The following is a 27,346-nucleotide window of genomic DNA, read 5'->3' as shown; positions in this document are numbered from 1 at the left end:
GGTGTGAATTAGGCCTCTAATGCTCTCTTGTCCTGTTACATGTACACTCATGAGGCTAATTGAAGCCGCCGTGTAAGTATGAATATCATACATAAATAAGCAGGAGCAGATCTGTCTTCTTCCTTCATGAAGGGGCTGGATCCAGTCAGGTCGCACATCCCTGTACACGGATTCACAGACCAGCGTGCATATCGTTACACGCCATTACAGCCTCTCTACAAGCAATTTTAGATAAAAGTAGATAAATGACCCTTCAGTTCCACTGAAACCCTGCAGAAACTATCTGATCTGCCTGGAAGGACCTTGTGTATATTTAATTTACGCATCACCGGTGGACAATACAAGCGGGCAGGTTGAAGGGTTACACAATCCGGGTGCTGTAACCTACACCATGTCTAGCATTTCCATTCACTAGACCACAGGTTCTCAAACTCGGTCCTCAGGACCCCACACGGTGCATGTTTTGCAGGTCTCCTCACAGAATCACAAGTGAAATAATTAACTCCACCTGTGGACCTTTTAAAATGTGTCAGTGATTAATTAATACACCTGTGCACCTGCTGGGTTACCTGCAAAACATGCACAGTGTGGGGTCCTGAGGACCGAGTTTGAGAACCACTGCACTAGACTAAGGGGGGCATGTACTAAACAGTGATAAAAGTGGAGAAGTGAGCCAGTGGAGAAGTTGCCCATGGCAACCAATCAGCATTGACGTAACATTTATAATTTGCATACTATAAACATATACAGAGCAGCTGATTGGTTGCCATGGGCAATTTCTCCACTGGCTCTCTTCTCCACATTTATCACTGCTTAGTACATGTCCCCCCTAAGACCCTTATGTACTAAGCCTTAGACGGAGAAGCGGAGAGAGATAAAGGGGGTCATTCCGAGTTGTTCGCTCGCAAGCTGCTTTTAGCAGCTTTGCACACGCTAAGCCGCCGCCTACTGGGAGTGAATCTTAGCTTAGCAAAATTGCGAACGAAAGATTAGCAGAATTGCGATTACACACCTCGTAGCAGTTTCTGAGTAGCTCCAGACTTACTCGGCATCTGCGATCAGTTCACTGCTTGTCGTTCCTGGTTTGACGTCACAAACACACCCAGCGTTCGCCCAGACACTCCTCCGTTTCTCCAGCCACTCCCGCGTTTTTCCCAGAAACGGCAGCGTTTTTCCGCACACACCCATAAAACGGCCAGTTTCCGCCCAGAAACACCCACTTCCTGTCAATCACATTACGATCACCAGAACGAAGAAAAAACCTCGTAATGCCGTGAGTAAAATACCAAACTTCTTAGCAAATTTACTTGGCACAGTCGCACTGCGGACATTGCGCATGCGCATTAGTGACTAATCGCTCCGTTGCGAGAAAAAAATAACGAGCGAACAACTCGGAATGACCCCCAAAGTACCGGCCAACCAGCTCCTGTCATTTTTTAAATACAGCCTGTAACATGGCAGTTAGGAGCTGATTGGCTGGGACTTGGGGGACATTTACTAAGCAGTGATAAGAGCGGAGAAGTGAGCCAGTGGAGAAGTTGCTCCATTAACCAATCAGCAGCTCTGTATCATTTTATAGTATGCAAATGATAGATGTTACTTCAGTGCTGATTGGTTGCCAGGGGCAACTTCTCCACTGGCTCACTTCTACGCTCTTATCACTGCTTAGTAAATGCCCCCCTCTATCTCTCTCCACTTTATCGCTCTCCAATGCTTAGTATATAGACCCCCTAAGTGCCTCATGGGTCACAGACCAGTGCTATACACTCAGTAGCACTGTATGAGGTACACCTTTCTAGTACTGGGTGGAGTCCCCTTTACACCCAGAGCAGCCTGCATTCTCTGGGGCATGGATACAAGTTGCTGGATATATTCCGGCCCATGGTGACATGGTGGCATCATGCGGCCGCTGCAGGTCTGTTGGCAGCGAGTCTCCCGCTCCTTGATAGCCTAAAGGTGCTCTGCTGTACTGGGAACTGGAGACTGTGGAGTACACTGGAGTACACGGACCTCACTGTCATATCTGTGGGACTAGCGTGAGACGACATGCGCGGTGGGACATGAAGCGTCGTCCTGCCGGAATAGCCATTAGATGCATGTGGCCAGCAACAATCCTGAGGTACGCTGTTGTATTAATTGGTATCAAGAGGCCTAAAGTGTGACAAGCAAACATTCCCCCCCACTATTACCTCACCGTCAGACTGACCTGCTGCCACCAGGCCAAATGCATCCATGGATCTGTGCTGTTTATGCCAATCTGACCTTGAGATTCATTGGTTCAGGTAACGTTTTTCCAAGCTTTAATTGCCCAGTGTTGGGAATCCTGTGCCCACTGTAGCCCACTGCTTAGGCCATCCACCTCAAGGACCTGTGTTGTTCTATATTCTGCATATCACCGCTGTAGACATGATTACTTGAGGTCCTGCCGTCTTCCTGTCAGCTTGAACCAGACTGGCTCCTCTCTTCTGACCTCTCTTATAATCCAGGCATTTTTGCCCACAGAACTGACGCTCACAGTTGCCTGCATGCCCTCTGCTTTGTGCGCTATTCTCTGTAAACACTAGAGTCTACTGCTGAAAAATACCAGGCAATCAGTCGTTACAACATCTGACGCCAACAATTAATACATGGTCAAAGCAGTGGCGGATTTAGCGGGGGGCGATGAGGGCGAACGCCCCCCCTATACATACCAGCGCCGGGATGGACGGCCGGGTCCCGCCGCGGCGTTCATCTGCGCAGCCGCAGCCAGGCAGCACATCCGGCCAGCGGCCGACCCTACGATCAGCTGCGGCAGCCGTAGCCAGCACTGTGGGAAGCCTGGCTGCGGCTAGCCAGCTACCGCAGGTGCCCATGACTCCACTAAGTGCCTTCTCCGGCACCCGCTCCCTGAGCCCTGCCGCTATATCCTGCAGCCTGACTGTCCCGCCTTCGGGAGTACCGCACCCGCTCCCGGACGGATCATGCTGTCCCTCGGAGTCTCCCAGATGGTGCTCAGATGTCTGATCGTGGCTGTCAGCTTCGCCGCCCTGGCTCTAAGCACCTCTGCCAGGGTCAGACACTCATGCCCTTTCTGGGCAGGCTTAAGTTCTCGGTGAGTACACTGGAACTTCCCTCCAAGCTATTACTGGGATACCAGTTGAATGTCTTCCTGCTGTGTGGATCTCAGAGTGATCACCTATATACACTGTAGTATTACTACACATCTGTATAGGGCAGCACCAGCCCGCAGCACAATGTTTTCTTTCTGCACATGGATGTATAGACCGCACTAGTGAATGTGCCAACTATGGGAAATATTAACATGAGCTATTGGTGACTTGTGCCACATTTATGTGCAGCAACCATAAGCTAGCAACTCATGTCAGCACTGCCAGGTGGCATTTACAGATGCCCCTCATTTCTGATTGTGTGCTTTTACACTACAGAATCTACAGTATATACAATTGGTCACACTACAGGTGATATATATGTCATCTACAGGTGTTATAATTAAACCCCACACGTCAGATGCATCCACTTACCACTCAAGCACACCTATTCTATGAAATAAAAACACCACAACTATAATTGGCGTGAAAGGGGTCAGCTTTTATTTTCTGACTGAGAGGAAGGCCTATTAAATGCTAAAACTAAAATGTAGACTTCCCTCTCTAACTAAGGTGGCGGGGAGAAGAACGGTTAACATAATAAAGTAACATGGGTGAAAAAACATTGTAATACATAAAAAATAAGCAATAAAAACATATGTGTGAGGGAGCCTTCTGCCCCCAATGTTCCGGGATCGGCCTCCTGCCTGCATCCTGGACATTAAAAATTCAAAAATCCAAGGACAGGGGTCGACCTTCTGCCACTACCCCTGCCCACCAACAGTTGTAGGGACGGAGGTACGCTCCGCCCCTATGAGGTAAAAAATTCGGGCCACCAGCCCCGCCATCCACATATGTTTTTACCAATTAATGGGCTCCACTTGGTAAAGTGATGCCCGGAAACTAATTCAAACGACTAAGAAAATGTTTCTAAAACACACCCCAACTTCTCACCTTGAAGTCATGGTTAAAAATTAAGTAACCGTTCCTAAACCGGCCACCCAAAGCCGACACAATGAACACAGCTGCAAAGCAGAAAAACAAGTCCCCAGGGAGGGAGGGTGGGTAACGAAAAGGCTGAAGAGAGGCAGGAAGTATCCTGCCGGCTGCCTATATGCATGACAGGCCAGCCCCCTATCATGCTGCAGCCAATGGGCCCCCCGGCCCACTCTCTGAGTTCCTCCCAGCCGAAAACATTAACCCCTCACAGGCCATGTGGTGCCTCGAGCGGCGCTGCGGAGGCCCTGGACGGTGCGTTTATGCCGCTGTGGTCGCATTATGCTCCCTACGCGGTCTTAAACCCCACACGTCAGATGCATCCACTTACCACTCAAGCACACCTATTCTATGAAATAAAAACACCACAACTATAATTGGCGTGAAAGGGGTCAGCTTTTATTTTCTGACTGAGAGGAAGGCCTATTAAATGCTAAAACTAAAATGTAGACTTCCCTCTCTAACTAAGGTGGCGGGGAGAAGAACGGTTAACATAATAAAGTAACATGGGTGAAAAAACATTGTAATACATAAAAAATAAGCAATAAAAACATATGTGTGAGGGAGCCTTCTGCCCCCAATGTTCCGGGATCGGCCTCCTGCCTGCATCCTGGACATTAAAAATTCAAAAATCCAAGGACAGGGGTCGACCTTCTGCCACTACCCCTGCCCACCAACAGTTGTAGGGACGGAGGTACGCTCCGCCCCTATGAGGTAAAAAATTCGGGCCACCAGCCCCGCCATCCACATATGTTTTTACCAATTAATGGGCTCCACTTGGTAAAGTGATGCCCGGAAACTAATTCAAACGACTAAGAAAATGTTTCTAAAACACACCCCAACTTCTCACCTTGAAGTCATGGTTAAAAATTAAGTAACCGTTCCTAAACCGGCCAACTGCCAGGTTACCAACCTGCCGCCGCCACCGAACTAACAACTAACTAGAGGAGGGGCTAAAAAACCGACAAAACTAACTAGACACTAATGAACGACTAAACCTTAACTAATGTTACCTAAACAACTACCGAAGGGGACCGAAGGACGTGCATAAAGTCATCCCAGAAGATCGCCATGCCAGCTGGCGACAAATGCACCCCGTCAGACCGGTATAGAGTCGGATCCCGGAAAGAGATACCACTGTGCGGCACGACCAGGCCACCATGCTACCGACCACCGAATTGACCCGTCTCCGAACCAAGTCAATCGCCCCCGGGTTAAAGGCTCCACGCCAAGATTGCCGGGGGACCATGTCCGACCAGAGGATCAGGCAAAACGGCCACTCAGCCATAAGTGCCAGCAGCTGGCGCCGGATCACGAGGCGAATGTCAAGGCCCGTGCGGTGTACCAAATCATTGCCCCCGAGATGTACCACCAAGAACAGCGGATACCCAAAACAGCCAACTGCCGCCCTAAGCCAGTCCCGCAGGCCGTCCCAGCGGAGGCCTCTACGCCCCAACCAGCGCACGGCCTGCAGTTCAGGAAAACGGGTTGTGTCGTAGGCCAGAGCCGACACGGACAGCCAATAGATGTACGAATGGCCCACGAACCATATAAAGCGCGGATCTAACCGCCGTCCTGTAAAAGAAGGGTGTAATGAAGGTCAGAAATTACATAAAATACGGCATTGCTAAATGGGGAACCTATCTACGTCCCTAACGGGGAGTGGAAAGGGGTGGGGGGGGGGGGGGTTGGGCCACCCAATTTGACTTGAGGCAAAAACGAAACTTCGTTAGCCGGCAAAAGCCGTAGTAAAACCAACGATAAAACAAAAATTCCTCAAGGCCCCCACAACCGCAAAATGCAGTTGCGACGAGCGGCTAGTCCTCAAATGGGTGCACTGGGAGGAAAAGGCCTGATATAGCGTCTGACTGCACCAGACCTCCACCTACCCAGTGCCCGGACTTCGACTTCGGACCAACCCACCGCAGCAGCTGCTGAAGCCGCGCCGATGCGGAAAGAGTGAGTCCCATAGTCGGCCGGAGATAGACCCAGGTACAAGATACAACGCCCCAAAACCGACCGGAATTGATATCTGGTCAACGGGGACCCATCGCTATGGACGAGCCACCCAGTGGGCGTTGGAGGCCGAAGGGACGAATAAGCCAGGGCCGCGGAAACCGGACAAATGCCCCGCGAACTGGCCCGGCCCATTCGAACCCACTGCCCCCTGCCGGCTACGTCAGTCTTGGAGCGCTGAATCCTGCACCACAAACCGTCGGGACGTATGACGACGTGGGCCGCCAGCATGGGCGAGGCAGAAGTCCGAGAGACGGCCACCAGCTCGCCCACCCTGAACGCGCCGTGGAAGGCCATCGTAAAGGCCGCCATGAAGAGGCGAACTTCGTATCCCGAGGAGCAAATACTCCGGAGGGATCCCAAAATCCGCCGCAGCAAAGCCCCAGTGATCGGCAGACGAGTATCTGGGAGGGGCGGGGACGCCCGTGCCCAACCTTTCAACACCCGCCGGAGGAAAAAGGACTTCGTAAAATCCGCTTCCCCCCGCAGCTGCAGAAAGTATGATATACCCGCCAGAATCCTGTTAACAGACGCCCGCGAAATCCCGTCGGAGTACAGCATCCAGATATATTCTAAGAGTAAAGTGTGAGAGGTCTTACCACTCTGGCCTCGCTCCAGGAGGAAGCGACTCCACCGTTCCCAGGCGGCACGATAGGCCGCAAACGTAGCAGGGGCCAACGATCTGTGTGCTAACTCCTCCAATCCGGGTGGATGACCTGCCACACATAAGCAGGACATAATTCCCCATGGAGTAGCGCTGCAGGAGCCAAGCGCCGAAAACCGCTGCCAATCGCCGCGCGACAGGGCATCCGCAATTTCGTTACGCACGCCAGGGACATGTTTTGCTCGCACCGTAATGTTGTTCACCAAGCAGAGCAAGACTATCTGTGCAAGGACCCGCAGAACCGGCAAGGAAGTGGATTTTTGCCGGTTTATGGCAAAGACCACGCCCAAATTGTCGCACCAGAAGATAACCTGTTTGTTCCGCAGGGCCGCGCACCACAATTCCAGAGCGACTAAAATGGGAAATATTTCCAGCAACAGCATATTTGACGTAAGGCCCCCGCTAAGCCAGGCCCGAGGCCAGGGACGCGCGCACCAACGGCCTGCAAAATAAGCTCCGAACCCGTAACCGCCAGAGGCGTCCGTGAAAAGCTCCAGGGCTGGGCTAGACACAGCCGCCTCCTGCCAAATACAGATGCCGTTGAAACGAATAAGAAATTCGTCCCAAATGCGCGAATCCCTTCGGATTTCAAGAGACAATCGAAGAAAATGATGTGGGCGTCTAACCCCCACGGTAGCCCGTTCCAATTTTCTACAGAAGACTCTACCCATGGGTATCACCTTGCAAGCAAAGTTAAACAGGCCCAATAAGGATTGAGCCTGTTTGAGCGTGAGCTTGCCCGCCGCCAGCGCATATAGGATACCATCGTGCAAACGCAACACCTTGTCCGCGGGGAGCATACACAAACCACCGACCGTATCAATCTGAATCCCGAGGTAAACCAAGGAGGCGGAGGGACCCTCCGTCTTCTCAGGTGCCACCGGAACACCAAAGTGCGCGAAGAGGGCGAGAGCCCCCTGCAGCAAAAGGAGGCAGCGATCCGAATCTGAAGGGCCGATAAAAAGGAAATCGTCTAAGTAGTGCGAAATGCCCCGTTCGCCCGTCTCCTGCTGGAGACACCAGTGGAGGAAAGAACTGAAACGCTCGAAGTAGGCGCAAGAGATGGAACACCCCATAGGGAGGCACCGATCGATGTAAAAACCATCGTCCAGCTGAAAACCCATAAACCGAAAGGCGGACGGGTGCAGCGGGAGGAGGCGGAACGCTGACTGGATGTCCAATTTACACATCATTGCCCCAGGACCAAAGGACCGGATGGTGTCGATGGCTGAGTCAAAGGATAGATAAACAACCCTACACTGATCCGGGGGGATGGCATCATTAACCGACGACCCTGGAGGGCAGGACAGATGCTGGATAAGGCGAAATTTTCCCATGGTCTTTTTGGGAACTATGCCAACGGGGGACAATACGAGGTCCGGCAAGGGGGGTTCCCGGAAAGGGCCCACCATCCTACCTAGCGACACCTCGGCCTCGACCTTCTGGCGGAGCACTTCCGGAAATTCCCTGGCCGAGCGCAGGTTCGTGCCCGTCCCGGGGCCCACACGCCCATGTATAGGTAAAGGGAAGCCCGACGCGAATCCCGAGTGTAGGAAATGGGCGTCAGCCGGGCGCGGGTACCGTCGCAGCCAGGGAAGGAGTGCCCGAAGCCTAATTGGGGTGGGGGCTGTGGCCAACGCCAGAGGCCGCGGGCGCGCGGCTCTGCCGGGTCTGAGGACCGGACGCACCTCCGACCCCAGGACTGGAACAGTCCTTAATCCCGTGGCCCCCCCCACATCGGATACAGGAGTGACGAAAACGACAGCGGCTACCTAAGTCGCATTGTGCATTATTAAAAGCGAAGCATTTTCCATGCCCCGCGCGCCCTGAACCGCCGCGAAAGCCGGCAGAACGAGGGGTGGGACGCTTAGCCCATCTCCTCGCTGTGCCGCTCTCCTCAGCGCCGGCCGAACCCTGGGTCAGTTCCGAGCACAGTTCCACATCCTTCTTGCCGAAGTTATAGATCTGCCGCCCGTGTTGTTTTCGGCGAAAATCCTCATCATAACGACGCCAGGCCGACCCTTTATACTTGTGGTACAGAACATGTATGAGGAATTGATATCGAACTATGTTCATATGTTCGTCCGGGCGGGTCTCTAGGTAACATGCCGCAAATATCAACATGCAGCGTACCCAATTCGGGTAGGAGCGCAGAGCGTCCTCGCTGCCCTGCCCCTTTTTCTTGGCGGAAAGTAAGGCTTTTCTATCGTCACTAGTGAGAGCGAAAATATTAACATATTGGCCCTTACGGATTCTATCCCGGACCCGGGGCCTAAGACCACGTTGCACCGCCGTATTAGCGCAGTGCACGGTGTCCGATTCCACCGAGACTTGGGAGGCGGACGAGGTTGAATACCGACGCTCGCGTCGTCTGCGGCGCTTAACCCTGTGCAGTCCGCCATCAGAGGAGGACAGGCCCTCCGAGGACGTGGAGGCAAGGGAAGAGTCCGTGTACCGACGCCTGCGGCTGCGCCTGCTGCGCTTGCTAGAAACCGTACGCACCCTGCCGCCAGCACTAGAGGAGCCGGAGTGATAAACTGATCCTAAGCCGCTAAGGGGTGTAACCGCGCTTCCCCGGGACCAGTCGGGGTCCGATGAAGACTCACCTGCACGAGAGGGAACACCGTCCGTCTCGACGGCCACTGGTCGACTCGCGGAAGCGCCGACAGACTCCATTTCTCTCCTGACGTCCGCGGCTGGGGGGACAAAAGAGACATGGTTTTCCCGCTCCTCCACCGAGTTTGCCGCAGCCGGGAGCGGGGCAGGCGGGGGAACGGTCGCGCCAGAGGACAGAAGCGGGGCAAGAGCCTGCGCAATGCTATCCGCCAAAGAAGTGGGGGACCGCCCAAGTCCCCCGGGTACGGGGGATAACAAGGGCGCCACTGCCGACACAACAGCCGCACAAATGGCGGACAGAACAGTGGGGTCCACCAAGGGTGCCGCTGCCGTGGCCTGCGTAGGAAATTCAGAGCCGCCACGCGGGTCGTGTTCCCTATGGGAGGATCGTAAACCCCCCGCTGGGAGCAAGGACCCCGATGATCCCTCACTGTCGGGCGTCACGGTATCGCCGTCCCGCTGGGAGAAATCCCGCGCCAATTGCTCCCGCCGCGATCTTCTCCGATCTCGCGTATTGGCCACCGGAGGAGAAACTGAACAGTCATCGCTACTGGCGGGAGGAGGCGCAATGTAGGCATGTGACCCCTCCGTATCCACATTAGCAGGAGATGACCGGCCGCGAGGAGGTGCGGAACGGACACCCCCCGACTGCGCACGCCGCCCCCTGGGGTGAGGAACCCCCGTCGGAGGCGCATGGCCGTGGACGGCGGCCGCAGCGCCTCGAGCCAGACGCGGTATCCTGGAGGGGAGGGGCGCCACAGGGGCACCCCCGGCAGGAGAGGCCCGGTGGGGCACGCCGCCGCGGGCGGACGCAGAACGCCCCCGACGTATGGGCCCCTCCCTAGCGGAGATAGGTAGAGGAGGGTGTGCAGTAGCGGGGCGGGGGCGACGCCCCTCCCTGTCGTGGGGGGGCGCGGGCTGGACCTGACTTGATGAGGGGTGAACAGTGGGGACAGGCCTCATCTGGGCCCCCCTAGTGGCAGTATTCCTAGTGCCACGCGCGCGCTGCCTGCCCTGTGCAGGTCTGGCAGCCGCACGACCCCCCTCCCGACCCCCACTTCCCACGTGTTCATTGCTGGCCTGCGGCTGCTGATCCGCGGGCCGGGAGCTCTGTCCCGGCCCCACGTGATCAGGGCAGCCGCGTGTAGCGAGCGGCGAGCTCAGGGATGGCAGGACACCATCCCTGGCTCTTTGCCGCGTACCTCTTCGGCCGCCCAGCGCTCCGTTCCCCGCCGCGGCTAGCAGCGGGGACGGAGAGCGCACGCGCGGGGGAGCACGGGCGGGCGGCTGAGCCCGGCCGCGCGCGCCCTGGGGTTCCCGTACGGCCGCTGCAGCCTGTCTTCCCCGTGCCGGCTGGACAGCAGACGCGTCCATGAGCCGGGCGGGGAGGCCAGCGGAGCGGGTGGGGCGTCTAGCGGCCATGCCTGAGGGGAGGAGAGCTGAGATACAGTAAGAGATATACTAAGAGAAGTGAGGACAGCAAAATTAGAAAGATTATAAGGATAGTAATAGCAGAAAGAGGGGTTAAATATCAGAGGAAGGGAAATGTAAAAAGAATAATGAGATGTGAGCAGAGAATAAGGAGATTAGTTAAATGTAAGGAGGGTGATACTTGCAGTCCTAACGAAAAGGCTGAAGAGAGGCAGGAAGTATCCTGCCGGCTGCCTATATGCATGACAGGCCAGCCCCCTATCATGCTGCAGCCAATGGGCCCCCCGGCCCACTCTCTGAGTTCCTCCCAGCCGAAAACATTAACCCCTCACAGGCCATGTGGTGCCTCGAGCGGCGCTGCGGAGGCCCTGGACGGTGCGTTTATGCCGCTGTGGTCGCATTATGCTCCCTACGCGGTCTTTATATTAATAGCTACCTATTGGAATATTGGTGTACAGATTTTAGGTCTTTAGTTTTCGATTGTTAAACGCATTCCAAAATTGTGTGTTCTATATTAAGAAAATGTGAGGAGACTCTTTCAGGCTCAGCAGCACTGGTCACCTTTTACCATGCTGGGAACAATAGGTAGCTGCAGTGGGCACCCCCCCCCCCCCCAAAAAAAAACATCTGACACACTCTCCCTCCATCTCCCCCATTGTTGCTGGGTGACTGATCCGTGTCTGCCCCCCTCCTCATTCTAGCTCCTCATCATCACCTCTTCCAGAAAGGATATTCCGGCTGTAAGGAGCACTCTTTCCCCACTGCAGCCTCATCCGTCACAGGATGGGGAAGTACCAGGAGCTGCTCCAGGCTGCGGACCTCACAATTTTTTTAAGTGGGAGGGGCATAACTAAGTGGGAGGAGTAAGAGTAGAGAGGGGAGGAGTCAGTATTAATTTTTAATCCGCCCCCCCCTAAAGCTAAAGTCTAGATCCACCACTGGTTCAAAGTCACTTAGAGTAGATCACATGTCTAACCTGTTTAGGTGTTTTGTGTGAGCAACAACTGAACCTCTTGACCATTTTATACGTTGAACTCCTGCCACATGATTAATTGATTGATTGATTGATTGATAGATATTTGCCTTAACGAGCAGGTGAACCTATTACAGTGGACACTGAGTGCAGTTTCATACTTATAATACTGTACTTTGAAGAAGATCACATGATAGTTTGTGCAGCCCTTAATCATCATACAACAAGCACTAGTACTTTCAGACTGCAGGACCTGAACCTGCCCATTACAAAGGAGTAGTATGTAATTTCATCCATATGGAAAGCAGAAAAGCTGGGGGTGGCTGATTACAATACTGGACTGTGACAGAGCACAATTTTTATCTCTCTCCGCTTTATCTCTCTCTGCAAGCTCTGATACATTTGCCCCTAAATCTTTTCTTGCGGATACAGCAAACCCCAGATATTAACGCACTCCCACTACGTATCCACTGCACTGACCGGCCACCACCACCAGTGCTGACTGACACTCCCGAACCTGTATGTCAAATAAATACGTACATACTGTATTCTAACAGCATTCAGAATAACAATTGCCTTCCTTTATGCTGGTCCGAATATATAACACAGAGGTTGATTCTGACGCATCTATGACATGTTCCCAATGATAATCTGCAGCGTCAACAGAGAGGTAAGTATAGTAAATGAGCGCGGGACGTGAACAGTCAGCAACCATTGTACGCACACGCATGTCCACAGGTGGGTCTGCGTCTGACTCGCGTACGACTCAGAATTGGGAACAAATTGCACGGAGGGTTAATAGGTGGTGCAGCCAATTCAATCAATCCACTCTCTGCATTTCTGCAAAAGTCAAATCCAGTTCATGCAAGGGTAAGATTACTGACCACCATGCACGCACGTCTGTGCCACTGGTGAGGGGACTCTGGAGCCACTCTGCATGTCACCCCCAAGGAAGGTGAGTACTCGGGAGGCAACGGGGAGCGGGGGAGGGGGGAAGGGTTGAGGGACATTTTTTTGGAGGGGGCCCCTCACAACTTAGGGGGTAATTCAGAGTTGATCTTTTGACCGTTGAATTTGTTAGCAGTTGGGCAAAACCATGTGCACTGCAGGTGGGGCAGATGTAACATGTGCAGAGAGAGTTAGATTTGGGTGGGGTATGTTGTTTCTGTGCAGGGTAAATACTGGCTGCTTTATTTTTACACTGCAATTTAGATTTCAGACTGAACACACCCCACCCAAATCTAACTCTCTCTGCACATGTTACATCTGCCCCACCTGCAGTGCACATGGTTTTGTCCAACTGCTAACAAATTTGCTGCTGCGATCAACTCTGAATTACCCCCATAGTTGCCCCGGGTCCCCCACTAGTCTTAATCTGGCCCTTATCTCATCTGTCATTAAGGAAGAAAAATTAGAGGTCAGTAAGTAAGAAAATAAGATGCTGCAAATGCATTAAGGGACATCACTAATTTAAGGGGAGCTTAGGCGGTTGCCTGGTGCGCCAATGTTTAGGGGGCATCTAAATCACTGCCACTCATCTATTATATTGATGCCCCCATAGCCCCCGCACAGGCCGCTGCTCCTTCACGTCCCAGTTATTAAGCAGTTAAGAAAAACATCCAGATTAGACAAATACGTCTGTTCCCTGGAGCCAAACGCACCTGAACACGAAAGACTAACAGTCGCCTGCAAGCAAGAAGCTTTTATTTTAATTGATTACAAGGAAAAAATTCCAAGCTCTTGCGCTGAGATGCAGGTCGCAAATAATTCCCTTGCCAACAAAATTGCATGGTAACAACAAACTGATGGCATTTTACTTAGAAACACACTGGAGCCACAAAACGCTTCCTGTTGGCTCTTTCAGAAAGACATTTCCAGTATTAACCCCCTTAACACCAGCTACAACAAATTATCGGCACAGTCCCCGCCGGCCGTCACTCACCGTGGTCGTGGGAAAACACCAGGAAGTTTAGGCTGGTCAGTTTCTGTGCCATGTCATCGTATCGGCTGCAGTGTTCTCCGGCACCGTGAACCACAAACGCCAGGGCCCTGGGGGGATCGAACAGAAGTATAAACCAGATTAAAAACCACTTAACTGACGATTTTTCCCTTCAAAAACGTTAACAACGCTGTTTTTTTTTAAATTTTAAGTTGAAAAAGTATTTTTGGAAATATTTAAACATTATATTATGTACATCTGCAGAACGGATCTCCTCGTCAAAATGGGGGGGGACAGGGGGGGCGACGCAGTTGCATGAAATCTAACCACGCCAGTTAAGTGGTTAATAAAACCGCTCAGCTCCGTGTGCTGCATAAACCACTGGAATTATTGGTTCCGGTATGAATGGTCGACCATGTTATGGTCGACAGTCATTGGGTCGGCCACTATTGGTCGACATTGACATGGTCGACATGGACACATGGTCGACACATGAAAATGGTCGACGCATGAAAGGTCGACATATGAAAAGGTCGACATGCGTTTTTTAACTTTTTTGGATGTCGTTTTTTGCGTAAAGTGACTGGGAACCCCAATTAGTGCACTGCTTCGCTCGCCATGCTTCGGGCATGGTGCCTTCGCTCCGCTACCGCTTCGCTCGGCACACTTTACCGTTCCAATCGTAGTCCATGTGGATCGTAAAGTATGGAAAAGTTCCCCAAAAGGAAAAAAAGTTAAAAAACTCATGTCGACCTTTTCATGTGTCGACCATTTTCATATGTCGACCTTTTCATGTGTCCATGTCGACCTAATGACTGTCGACCATAACATGGTCGACCATGTGAACGGATACCGGAATTATTCTATACTGCTAGATCCCACTATTCTGGCAGGTCAGGGTGGGATTACTCATTTACTCTGTATTATCAGGGTACAGTCAGAGGTGTAGCTAGGCGCCATGGTGCCCGGAGCAAGGATATGTTTTGGCGCCACCTCCCCTGTACTGAATTAGATGCCTAGCCAACATGTGGTGGCATGTTACATTTGTAGAGCTCAGGGGGCGAAAGTTTCCTTTAGGTGTCCCCATATTTAAAATAGGGTCAGTGCATTCCAAATACATGCGACAACAATATAGGGGCATGGCAATACGAACGGTATAATGGTTAGCATTATTGCCACACAGCACTGAGGTCATGGGTTTGACTCCCACAATGGCCCTGTGTGGAGTTTGTATATTCTCCCAATGGTTGCATGGGTTTCCTCCCACAATGCAAAAATATACTGTTAGGTTAATTGGCTCCCAACAAAAATTAACCCTGTTGTGTGTGTGTGTGTGTGTGTGTGTGTGTGTGTGTGGTAAGTAATATAGATTGTAAGCTCCCATGGGGTAGAGACTAATGTTAATGGCAAAATATTCTTCTAAAGTGCTGGGGAATATGTGTGCGCTATATAAATAACTTTTAATAGCAAATAAACAATGGCTTCATTGGGAAGGTGTGTGGCCATAGAATAGTACCAATTCACATTACACTGCACAGTAGTGTCCATCATTCACATCACACCACACAGTAGTACCCCTTATACATGTTATGTTACACAGTAAAGCCCCTTTTACACGTTATGCCACACAGTAGTACCCCTAGTACATGTTACGCCACACAGTAGTACCCCTTATACATGTTACGCCACACAGTAGTACCCCTTATACACGTTATGCCACACAGTAGTACCCCTAGTACATGTTACGCCACACAGTAGTACCCCTTATACACGTTATGCCACACAGTAGTACCCCTAGTACATGTTACGCCACACAGTAGTACCCCTTATACATGTTATGTTACACAGTAAAGCCCCTTTTACACGTTATGCCACACAGTAGTACCCCTTATACATGTTATGTTACACAGTAAAGCCCCTTTTACACGTTATGCCACACAGTAGTACCCCTAGTACATGTTACGCCACACAGTAGAGCCTCTAATACATGTTACACTATGGTTGAGCCCCTTATACACATTAAACCATGGTAGAGCCGCTATGAAATTAGCTGTATTGTACTATTTACTTGCTTAATTCAAATTAATTAAAAACACTATATATGCCCCGACTGACCTGACCTTACAACCCCCCAGTTACTCATTGAAACCCCCCCACAAATTTGACCCCCAACAGACCTAATAACCCACCCAATCTCTGAATGAAAATAATGCCCCAAAACTGACCCCTCCAGATCTGATAATCTCTCAATGCCTCAATGAAAATAATGCCCCAAATGTGATCCCCCCACAGACATGAAACCCCCCCAAACTCTCAATGAATATAATGCACCAAAGAGAGGTGCTGCAGCAGATGGGGCAGAGTGAGGTTCTGTAAAAGCCAGGGCAGAAAGAGGTGCTGCAGCTTCCAGGAAACAGAGAGGTGCTGCAGCAGCGGGGGTAGAGAGTGGTGCTACAGGACAGAAGTAACGCTGCACAGCTACAAGCGGGCCACTGAAGGGGAGGTGGGTGGGAGGCAGTGCGCCCTCTAACTTTTTTGGCGCCCGGAGCTCGTGCTCCACCGGAGCCACCATCGCTACACCCCTGGGTACAGTCTTCTTTCAAAGAAATGTTCGCTCATTTCTTTTTTATTTAGATTTCCAAACTTCGGAGTTAGTTAGTCATTCCCTTTCCTTTTCTCTGTGGCCTGACTGCTGCAAAACGGTTAAACTCAGCGCTTAGGGTTAATAAATTGCAAATCCTCTTATAGTCAACCGGGGATATGAACTGAGGAACAGGAGCAAGTATCTGTGCGGAATGTTGTATAAAAAGACCTTCTGATGTGAATAGGATATATTAAACATGCAGCATAAGAAGCCCATATGGCATGAACTCTGTAAAATGTTGAACATTAGTTCTGTACCTAGAAGGTCTTTAGAACTGAGCTGTAGGAAGGTGAGACCAGTGCCGTCACACAGGGTGCAAGGTGGGGGTGGGGGAGGGTTAGAATTTGGGGTTAGGCACTTTGAGGAAGGTTATGCTGCATTCAGATCGCAAATGCCGGATCCTACCCGGTAAGAGAAACGTGTACTTACCGGGTGGGATCCGGCATTTGTGCTCCGTTGCTGGCTTTCCGACCCGGCAATATACCGGGTCGGTTGCCATAGCAGCGTAGGCCGCAGCAGCAGCAGGGGCGGGGGTGGAGGCGGCGCCGGGAGATGAGCTCATCTCCTGCGCCGCCTCTCCCTATGCTGTGAATGGGAGCCGTGTCGCATCGGAACGGCTCCCATTCACACTGCGCCTGACCCGGTAATCAACCCGGTAATAACCCTTCTTTTTTACCGGGTTGAATTACCGGGTCAGGCGACCCGCTAATTCACCAAAGGACCTTTCACATCGCACACGGACCTGTTTCGACACGGCAATATGCCGTGTCGATACCGGGTTTTTAGTGCGATGTGAAAGGGGTATTAGGGTTAGGTTGCCGGAGTTGAGGGTCACAGTTAGGCACCTGCCAGATGGTTAGGGTCAGGCACCAGGGGGAGGATTAGGGTTAGGCACAATGGGGAGAGGGAGGGTTAGGCACTAGGGAGAGAGGGGCTAGGTACTCGAGGGAGGATTACTGTTGAAGGGGCAAAACCATGCAGCACTGCAGGTGGTGCAGATGTAACAGGTGCAGAGAGTGTGGGTCATATTGTTTCTGTGCAGGGTAAATACCGGCTGCTTTTGCATGTAGCCCACAAATGTTAGACAGCTTTACTTTTACACTGCAATTTAGATTTCAGCTTCAACACCCCCCTTCCCCCCAATCTAACTCTCTCTGCACATGTTACATCTGCCCCACCTGCAGTGCAACCTGGTTTTGCCCAGTTGTGTAATTTTGTGCTCTGCTAACAAACCTGAATCAGGCCGACTGTTTATGGTCGATCTTTAAATCCACAAGCCATGATGCCTCATGTTCTGGGGGCAGCACAGGGTGTGCAAGTGACAAACCCTGAATAAGAAACCCTAGCCAAGATACTAATTAGGGGCCTTCCATCATCTCACACACAATAGCAGGAGAGGGTAAGTGGGGCCCCTAAGTGCTTATGTTGCCTAATGGGGTGGTATTTAGTTTGCCGGCTGTTGGGATCCCGGCACACAGTATACCGGCGAAGGAATCCCGACACCCGGCATACCAACACCTTTTCTCCCTCTTGGGGGTCCACAACCCCCCCTGGAGAATAGCTAGCGTAGCACGCGTAGCGCGCCACCGTGCCCGCAGCGTGGTGAGCGCAGCGAGCCCGCAAGGGGCTCATTTGCGCTCGCCCAGCTGTCGGTATGCCGGCGGTCGGGATTCCGGTGCTGGTATGCTGGCCGTCGGGAGCCCGGCCACCGGCATACCATACTACACCCGCCTAATTGATGATCCGGCTCTGTTACAGAATATTAGGTGTAAGGCTCCATTTGGTAAAATTATATTATCCGTTATTTATATTGCTTCAGCATATTGTGTATCACCGTTTGGACTCCCGTGAGTCATGATTTTCCCGCGACCTATTCTGCCCTCTGACTCATGTCTGTACATCCGTTTATGTCCTGTGTATAGTACTGACTGTCTGGTGCTGTATAGTTCTGATGCCAGGGCTGGCACTGAATGAGTGACGTAACGCCGACTTACCTGTGGGGCTGTCAGCTGCTGCTCCTCTGTGTTGGGGCTGGGAGCGCGGAACTGGGATATGAAGCCACAGCCCAGCGCGCCACTCCCAGGAGGGGAAGATGCCGCTCCTCCCCTACACAAGAGGGGGAAGTGACAAGGCAGCGCCTGTGGGGGCGCCTGACTGTGTCGGTGGTACCTAGGACGCACAACTCCCACGTGCTAGTCCTCTTTGTGGTAACCTACAAGTACATGATAACTCCTTCCTAAAATCTCACAATCCTTACTATTGTCATTAAAGTCCTGATTAACCCAGATTGTCATTATACGTAAATGGTTCATATAAAATATAACGACATGCGGCCCCCCAGCTGCTGTAGAACTACACATCTCAGCATGCTCTGACACAGTTTTGCTATTAGCACATGCTAAAACTGTGTCAGGGCATGCTGGGAAACCCCTGGTGTCCCGCCTGTATTTGGGGCCTACTGTATATGAAAGAATTGGGTTTCATAGTCTGAGTAAACTTCAAGCCATGCCGCTGTCCCTATATTTTCTTTTTGAAATCCTAACATTTGTCGCAGAGGTTCTCAAACTCGGTCCTCCTGACCCCACACAGGTCATGTTTTCCAGGTCACCCAGCAGGTGCACTGTGTATCACCAACTGTCACATTTTAAAAATCCACAGGCGATCTGGAAAACATGACCAGTGTGGGGTCCTGAGGACCGAGCCTGAGAACCTGAACGGTCTGACAGATACGGATAGGTGGCTGCACTTGGATATCGTACTGCAGACCTGAGACAAAACAGGATTTCCCCTCACATCCCCTACACCAGGATATTACAATCAACTGGCAACGATGTCACATCGAATTCAGCCGGACCCGCAATGTCTCCCTTCCACCGTGCAGCGGCCGGAGCACAGTGTCACGGGCAGCCGGGGACACTCCTCCCTTGCAGAAACAGATGTCTCTTTGATGTGGGGGGGAAAAAAAACCATGCCCTCTCTCATTTTCCAGTGGAAATAAATGTCTTATGTCCCTTCCGCTGTCCATAGCGTGCAGCAACAAACGCCCATTTATAAAGCACAGATGTCCAGCCCTTAACCCTCTCCCCTCCAGACTTAACCCTTCCAGTATCTGGCGGGCAGAAATAAAAAATTTACATTTGATATATATTTTTAAAATGTTATTTTCCTAAAAGCCGCTCGAGTCCTAGCAGTGCTTTATGATATAGTAAATGCTACACAACGCTGGCAGGAAATGCAGAACCCTCTCCTACACCTCTATGTGGAAAGGACTGTGGAAGACAGGTGCAGAGCAAACATTGCAAAACAGCACGGTGCGCGCGAAGCCGTAACACAAAAGCGCGCTCTCTAATCTGACAGCTTCACAATGCAATTTAAACATCCATATTGATTTATCCGCCAGTCGCTGAACTACAACGGAGGCACGTGCGAAAGGCTGAATACCACACGGGCTTAACCCCTCGGCTGCTGAAAGACTTCAGCCGGCGTTATCAGCTGCAGAATAACTACATAAGCCGTAATACTGATGATCGGTGCACGTGACGTGCTTTATTTACATGTGTTTGGGGCTGCTTGCTAGGTGGGTTTTATCGGCGCTCTTTGCTTTTCACCTTCATTTCCCTGTGTGTTTGCCATGCTGTATAATTCCCCCCACCCGGCAGCCACACACCGACCTTCCGTAATTCACAAAGGAGCCCCCTGAATGGGGACTCGCTTCAAACGCTTGCAGCTCCCACCTCATCCCTTGCCCCCCCCCCCCCTCCCTCCCCCCCCTTCCCGTTGCCTTCTTCTGGTATTTTTTTCTAAAGTCGGTTACTAAAAAGAGAACAGGTTCTCAAAGCTGTCATTATGTAACACCAAAAAAGGAAGTGGCTTTTCTAGGCTACGTGAACTGGCAGAATCCGTGGAGCCAGGGGAAAAAGAGATACAAAGTCAATTATTTCACACGTATCAATTCTAAAAGGAAGCAGTGGCAGGAAGCCGTCGGATGATTGAAAGCCCCGGTATTAAGCTTCTGTGCACTCGGGATATCACTAAGCATCTCGGTCGCATTGCTAGGACTGAGAATGGCAGCTTCGTAGGATTTCCATCAGCGCTACGGGTAATGCGCGACCTTGAGAAAATCTCTGTGCCCTTGGAATGCTCAACCTGCGGCCAGTGTGCCAGGCGTTCCGCTGCTCTATATTCTCTGCACGCGATAAAAGTCTTTTCTATTATCCTCCGATCAATCTCACAATCTATTTGTAGTGAGCCTGGTCTAATTTTTTTTTAAGGTTATGAATATCTTAAGGCCATGGATTGAAATACTGGATCACTGTGCCCCAGAGTAGGGGCTTGTCGATGGGAATCCGGTCTTTAGGACGACAATGTCTAGGTCGACCACTATTAGCCGACAGCAAGTAGGTCGACATAACACTGATCGACGTAAGTTTTTCACATTTTTTTTCCATGATTTTTTAAAAACTTTTTCATATTTTCCGATCCACGTGGACTACAATTGGGAACGGTAACCTGTGCCGAGCGCAACGGTAGCGGAGTGAGGCACCTTGCCCGAAGCATAGCGAGCCATGCCAGGGGACACGGTGCACTAATTGGGGTTCCCCGTCATTGTACGGAGAAAACGACACCAAAAATAGTGAGAATACTCATGTCGACATTTTGTCGCGTCGACCTACTTACTGTCGACCAATAATGGTGGACCTAAACACTGTCGACCTAAGTCTAGTCTAACATAGCACACCCCCTGTGGACGCGGGTCTTCTTCCTGCAGCTCCTGCCTTGCTCTTCTCAGCTTGTTCTGTGATATAAGCAGTGTAGTAATGGAAGTACAGTTGGAACTGGGTGCGGGGAGGACACAAGCCCTCCTCAACTCTGTACTTGCCCTGCAAGAATGATGCAAGCCCTCATCCCTCCAAACTATGCCCATACGAAGGCTACAAGCCCTCCTTACCCCCAGCTGCACTCTTCAATGGACAACAAGTCCTATTACCTCCGAAAAAACCACCCCACAAAGATGCTACAAGCCCCCCTCTCCCTCAGCCTTGCCCCAGGAGTAGTTTATCAGACCTCCTCATCTCCATACCAGCCCCATTTGGGGGGATACATGCTTTTTTTACTCCCATACTTCACGCAGGGGGTACAGAGCTTAGCCTTACCCCCCTACCCCCGCATAGCCCAGATTAGCCCGTCACCCACGTAGCCCACCCTCCATTCAGAGCAACTGACTGTACACTGTGTGTTATGGTCGTGGATGTGCAATTCATCGATGGTTCACGTCGATGGTTGCCTGCCATTGGTGAAAAGCACTGGCGGCACCATCAATGGTACCATGCTATTGATGTAAAGCACTGTTGGCACTATCAATGGTTATTTGCCATTGATGTAAAGCACTGATGCCACCATCGATGGTTACCTGCCATCGATGTAAATAACTTATGGCACCATCGATGGTTATCTGCCATTGATGTAAAGCACTAATGACACCATTGATGGTAACTATTAATGGTGTACCCTTAAGATGGTCATCCCTACTCCAGACACCTCCTACAAGAGGGGCTACAATGTCAGTAGTACATCCATTGCTTGGGGTCTACCTGTTCACTCTGAACTACTGACCTCCTTGTAAATCATTAGGAGTAACTTCATTTAGACTGAAGTGCATTAACTAATGCCAGCCAATAAGTAATTAGTTTTCATTGATCGAGAGTACGCCGGACACGTATAGCAAATACCGTATGGACTTCTAAGGGTTTCTATACATCTGTTGATGAACATGACCGGGTCACATGACCGGTGGGGCCTGTCGTTATAGGTATCAGTAGCCCCACCCTTCCCGTGATAAGCCCCGCCTGTTCACAGGTTGGTGCACTTTGGGGCCTCCTGTGTCAGAAATCCTCCAGCTGGTAATACACACTGCATTCAAATAAGCTGATCACATGCTAAAACAAACCGTTTGCAGATACTGTATCAGATCTACTCGCACGTTCACGAGTTCACTGACCCCTCACCGCCTGCGCTCGCACGGAGGGGTGCTGTGCGGTCAGGCTTTGTGCAGGGATAGTTTAGCGTGCCATAGGTCAAATCCCAATGGGTCAGACTAACCTGCTCAGGAATAACCTGCACTCCTGTGAAAGAGACTGAACATGAATTTGAACACAATGACCCCTGTTTCACGTTGGATTGCTATGGCCTCATGGGGCAATTATTCACAGCTGGTTTCACATTGACGCCCTCCTAAATGTAACTTACACGCAGAGGGGAAGAAACAATGGCCCTCGTTCCGAGTTGATCGCTCGCTAGCTATTTTTTGCAGAGCAGCGATCAGATAGTCGCCGCCCACGGGGGAGTGTATTTTCGCTTTGCAAGTGTGCGATCGCATGTGCAGCCGAGCGGGACGAAAAAGTTTTTTGCAGTTTCCGAGTAGCCCAGGACTTACTCAGCCGCTGCGATCACTTCAGCCTGTCCGGTCCCGGAATTGACGTCAGACACCCGCCCTGCAAACGCCTGGACACGCCTGCGTTTTCCCAACCACTCCCACAAAAGTTGACACCCATAAACACCCTCTTCCTGTCAATCTCCTTGCGATCGGTTGTGCGAATGGATTCGTCGCTAGAAGCATTGCACAGCAATGATGCTGTTTCTACCCGTACGACGCGCGTGTGCATTGTGGTGCATACGCATGCGCAGTAGTAACCTGATCGCTGCGCTGCGGAAAAACGCCAGCGATCGATCAACTCGGAATGAGGGCCAATAGGCGTTAGCATTACTTAAAGCAATACTGAAAATAAACCTTATAGCAGCAATACATTGGGAATATTTTTTTTTTAGAACCGCACTAAAAATGGCCGCTGAAGGGTCAGAGGGGCGGTATCAGCTGGAGGAGCAATGAGAAGCACCCATAATCTTCACTAAGGCAGCTTCTGATTGGTTCTCCAGCTTGCATGCCCCCTGCGCACCATCACACAGTTAGAAATTTGTGCCTGGGAAGATCCACGCAGCCCTTTAAAAGATGGCTGCAGAGAGGAGGCTCCAGGGCGGGTTGGGAATTGGCGAGCTGCGCGTGATAACAGAGCTTTATCAAAATACCAGATTGTGCCGTAACCACAGTAGTTACACTTCTGCATGTGCTGATAACACCTCAGTATAACCTTTCCAGCTACAGGCCAGTACGCTGTTATCAGCATATATGCCTGCATTCCGCAGTTCTGACAGAGCTAAAGAGGTATGTCCCGTACAGCTGTAATCACTTATATAATGTCCCATGTATCGCTGACAAACACTGTATATACACACAGAGAAAGTTGCTGAACCGTACATGTTTGTTTAAATACGTCACATCTGTGCACGGTCCTATTAAAAATCAAAAAAAGGTTTAATTACAAGCTCCGTTCATTTCCTGCAGCCTGGCCCCCTCCATATAACGACATTATTTGCATAACGACTCAGCTGCTAAATTGCTGTGCAACATTCCAGTAAATTGCTCGAAGAGAACTTCGGCTCGGTGTCTTCCTTTTAGCGGCAGCCCATTTGTCATCCGGCACAATATTCATGAGAATACTGAAACTAGCGACATCACTGAGGCACGAGGCACTTTGGGGGTTATTCCGAGTTGTTAGCAAACCCAAAAAAGATAGCAATTGGGCAAAACCATGCTGCACTGCAGGTTGGGAAGATGTAACATGTGCAGAGAGAGTTAGATTTGGGTGGGTTATTTTGTTTCTGTGCAGGGTAAATACTGGCTGCTTTATTTTTGCACTGAAATTTAGATTTCAACTTGAACACACCCCACCCAAATCTAACTCTCTCTGCACATGTTATTATTTATTTTATTTATTAACAGTTTCTTATATAGCGCAGCAAATTCTGTTGCGCTTTACAATTGGAAATAACAATGATATAACAAAACTGGGTAATAACAAACAGTCAGAGGTAGGAGGGCCCTGCTCGCAAGCTTACAATCTATAGAAATCTATAGATGTTACATCTGCCCCACCTGCAGTGCACATAGGGGGTCATTCCGAGTTGATCGCTCGCTAGCTATTTTTTGCTGCACTGCAATCAGATATTTGCCGCCTATGGGGGAGTGTATTTTCGCTTTGCAAGTGTGCGATCGCTTGTGCAGCCGAGCGGTACAAAAAAGTTTTGTGCAGTTTCTGAGTAGGTCTGAACTTACTCAGCCGCTGCGATCACTTCAGCCTGTCCGGGCCCGGAACTGACGTCAGACACCCGCCCTGCAAACGCTTGGACACGCCTGAGTTTTTCCAACCACTCCCTGAAAACGGTCAGTTGACACCCACAAATGCCTTCTTCCTGTCAATCTTCTTGCGATCGGCTGTGCGAATGGATTCTTTGTTAAATCCATCGTCCAGCACCGATCCGCTTTGTACTCGTACAACGCACCTGCGCATTGCGGTGCATACGCATGCGCAGTTTTGCCGAGTTTTGACCTGATCGCAGCGCTGCAAAATATAGCTAGCGCTTTCAGGTCGGAATGACCCCCCATGGTTTTGCCCAATTGCTAACTTTTTTGGTTTGCTAACAACTCTGAATATCCCCCTGTTTACCTTAATTCTGTGAAAGCAGGAGGTACACTTTAAAGAACGAAAATGCATCCTGTTTTACAAACAAGGTTTACTTTCCTACAAATGTCCAAAAAAACACAGGTTATATTTATTTAGCGCGCCAAACCTTCATTCGCTGAATAAGTGAGAGACTGCTTTTTCTGTTAACAAAATCTGAAATAACCACAGCATTAGAAAACCAGTGTGACGTGGTCACACGATCGCAAAGGTAATACAAGGAGTTTTGATTTTTTTTGGGGGGTGCATTTTTTTCATTGATTATAAATGTGTCACATTATCATATGTAAAAGAGTAAACAAGTCTGGAACATAACGTTGTATGAAAATTGATATACTATTTTAATGTTAGTCAGTATTAATAAGAAGTCATTTAATAGCCGTGGACCCCCAAGACATAGGATTGAGTTCAGGATAAAAAGAACCTTAAAATATTGTTTTGGTTTTTTTTTTAAAAACATTTTCCAGAGTAGGGACCTATTAAAGAAGGACACATAGGGGGTCATTCCGAGTTGATCGCTCGCTAGCAGTTTTTAGCAGCCGTGCAAACGCTATGCCGCCTCCCACTGGGAGTGTATTTTAGCTTAGCAGAAGTGCGAACGAAAGGATCGCAGAGCGGCTACAAAGTTTTTTTGTGCAGTTTTAGAGTAGCTCTAAACCTACTCCGTGCTTGTGATCACTTCAGACTGTTCAGTTCCTGTTTTGATGTCACACACACGCCCTGCGTTCGCCCAGCCACGCCTGCATTTTTCCTGGCACGCCTGCGTTTTTCAGAACACTCCCCGAAAACGGTCAGTTGACACCCAGAAAAGCCCACTTCATGTCAATCACTCTGCGGCAGCCAGTGCGACTGAAAAGCATCGCTAGACCCTGTGTGAAACTACAACCTTCGTTGTAATAATACGTCGCACGTGCGCATTGCGCCTCATACGAATGCGCAGAACTGCCGTTTTTTTAGCCTCATCGCTGCACAGCGAACGAATGCAGCTAACGATCAACTCGGAATGACCCCCATGCAGTATGTAGGCTTACCATATCAGCCCTTTAAACCGGGACACTCGTGGATTACGCATGTTCTGTGGCTGATTGAAAAACCCAGTGAAATGCAGGCTTGAAGCCAGCCAGCCACGGAACCTGTATAATTCATTAGCATCCCAGTTTAAAGGGACAGTATGGTAAGCCTACGTATGTATGCTGTATTCTACCAACCTTTGTCCTGTTCCATGCAAAGGCATCCAGGCTTATAAAGGATATGGGGTTTTAACTGTTTCCTTGCCAGGCAAGGTAACCATAATAGACCACAGCCTTACCTGGGGGGAGACGGGGGTTTCCAATATCTGCAGTAAATCTGCTGCCCGTCTGCATTGACATAATGCTGCGGATCCTTATGCGGCGTACCCTCAGGACTTATCCCGGGGGTGCAGTCTTCAGGCATCATTGGATACTGCCTAGAATTCAAAAGAAAAACCACAAGTGAATGAGACAGAGGTCTGCAGGTAGCGCTCTCGCAAAAGGATCATTATCTGCAGTCTGACACAGCACGTTGCAACACTTTGCACCATTCCGTCTCCCGCTGCCCACAGTCAAATGTACCCGAACCCACTGGTGATGTGCACCACAGCATTTAAAAGGCCAGGAGCACCTAAGCACTTCACATCCTCCGTGTGGAAACAGGGGAGATTAGGCAAGAGGCTGGTGGTGACAGGGAGAAAGTCTCAAGTCATGTCATTCTACTATAAAGAGTTGGTGTAGTCTATGAGATATCGCTGGGATATCACTAAGGGCAGGATTTGCGTTCCTGTATTAGGGCGTAAGAATGCCAGCGGGTATGATCTTCACTGTACAAAAACTGGGCAGAATTATTTCTTATTCTACTGACTGCTGGAAGGCAGCAGAAAAACGCTCCTGGAGGCGACGGGGTTAATATAGTAAGAACCAAGGAAGGTGCGCACACGATGGCATTGTGCTAAGCGGATATCTGAGCCGGTCCTTCCAGCCGGCGAGCCATGCAAGCTGAACAGGAGAAAAAGGCGCATCACTAATATTGTGTCACTTAGTGCAGGACACACACACAGCCGCACCTACCTCTCTGTGATGGGGTGGATGGAGCCGGGTGCCTCTCATGTACATACATACTGACACTGCCCCATAGGGTTACACTGCACCTCTCACACATACATACTGTACATAGCAACAGTTGTGTATTTGCAGAATTACCCTCAGCCGTGAATATGGAAATATAACTCACAGGTAAATGGACAGATTCACAAAGGCAATACTGCAAATGTATACACGGGAAATGATACGGCATACACGGGAAATGATACGGCGTACACGGGAAATGACACGGCGTACACGGGAAATGACACGGCATACACGGGAAATGACACGGGTACACGGGAAATG

At 50.5% G+C, this 27,346-nt stretch overlaps 1 protein-coding gene across 1 annotated transcript in view; it reads right to left on the bottom strand.

The window, feature by feature from the left end:
• The window catches only part of MGLL (monoglyceride lipase), a 92,134-nt gene that overhangs the window by 57,346 nt on the left and 7,442 nt on the right, over positions 1-27,346 (bottom strand). Inside the window, exons 2-3 of the mRNA XM_063941177.1 lie at positions 26,251-26,388; positions 13,725-13,831 (exon numbers count right to left, since the gene is read on the bottom strand). Coding sequence (XP_063797247.1) covers positions 13,725-13,831; positions 26,251-26,378 — 235 coding nt within the window. The 5' untranslated portion in view covers positions 26,379-26,388. The remainder of the gene's footprint in view (positions 1-13,724; positions 13,832-26,250; positions 26,389-27,346) is intronic.

Source organism: Pseudophryne corroboree, chromosome 9 (assembly GCF_028390025.1).
Source record: "Pseudophryne corroboree isolate aPseCor3 chromosome 9, aPseCor3.hap2, whole genome shotgun sequence".
NCBI classification, from domain to species: domain Eukaryota; kingdom Metazoa; phylum Chordata; class Amphibia; order Anura; family Myobatrachidae; genus Pseudophryne; species Pseudophryne corroboree.
This window is presented reverse-complemented; position numbering and strand designations above follow the sequence as displayed.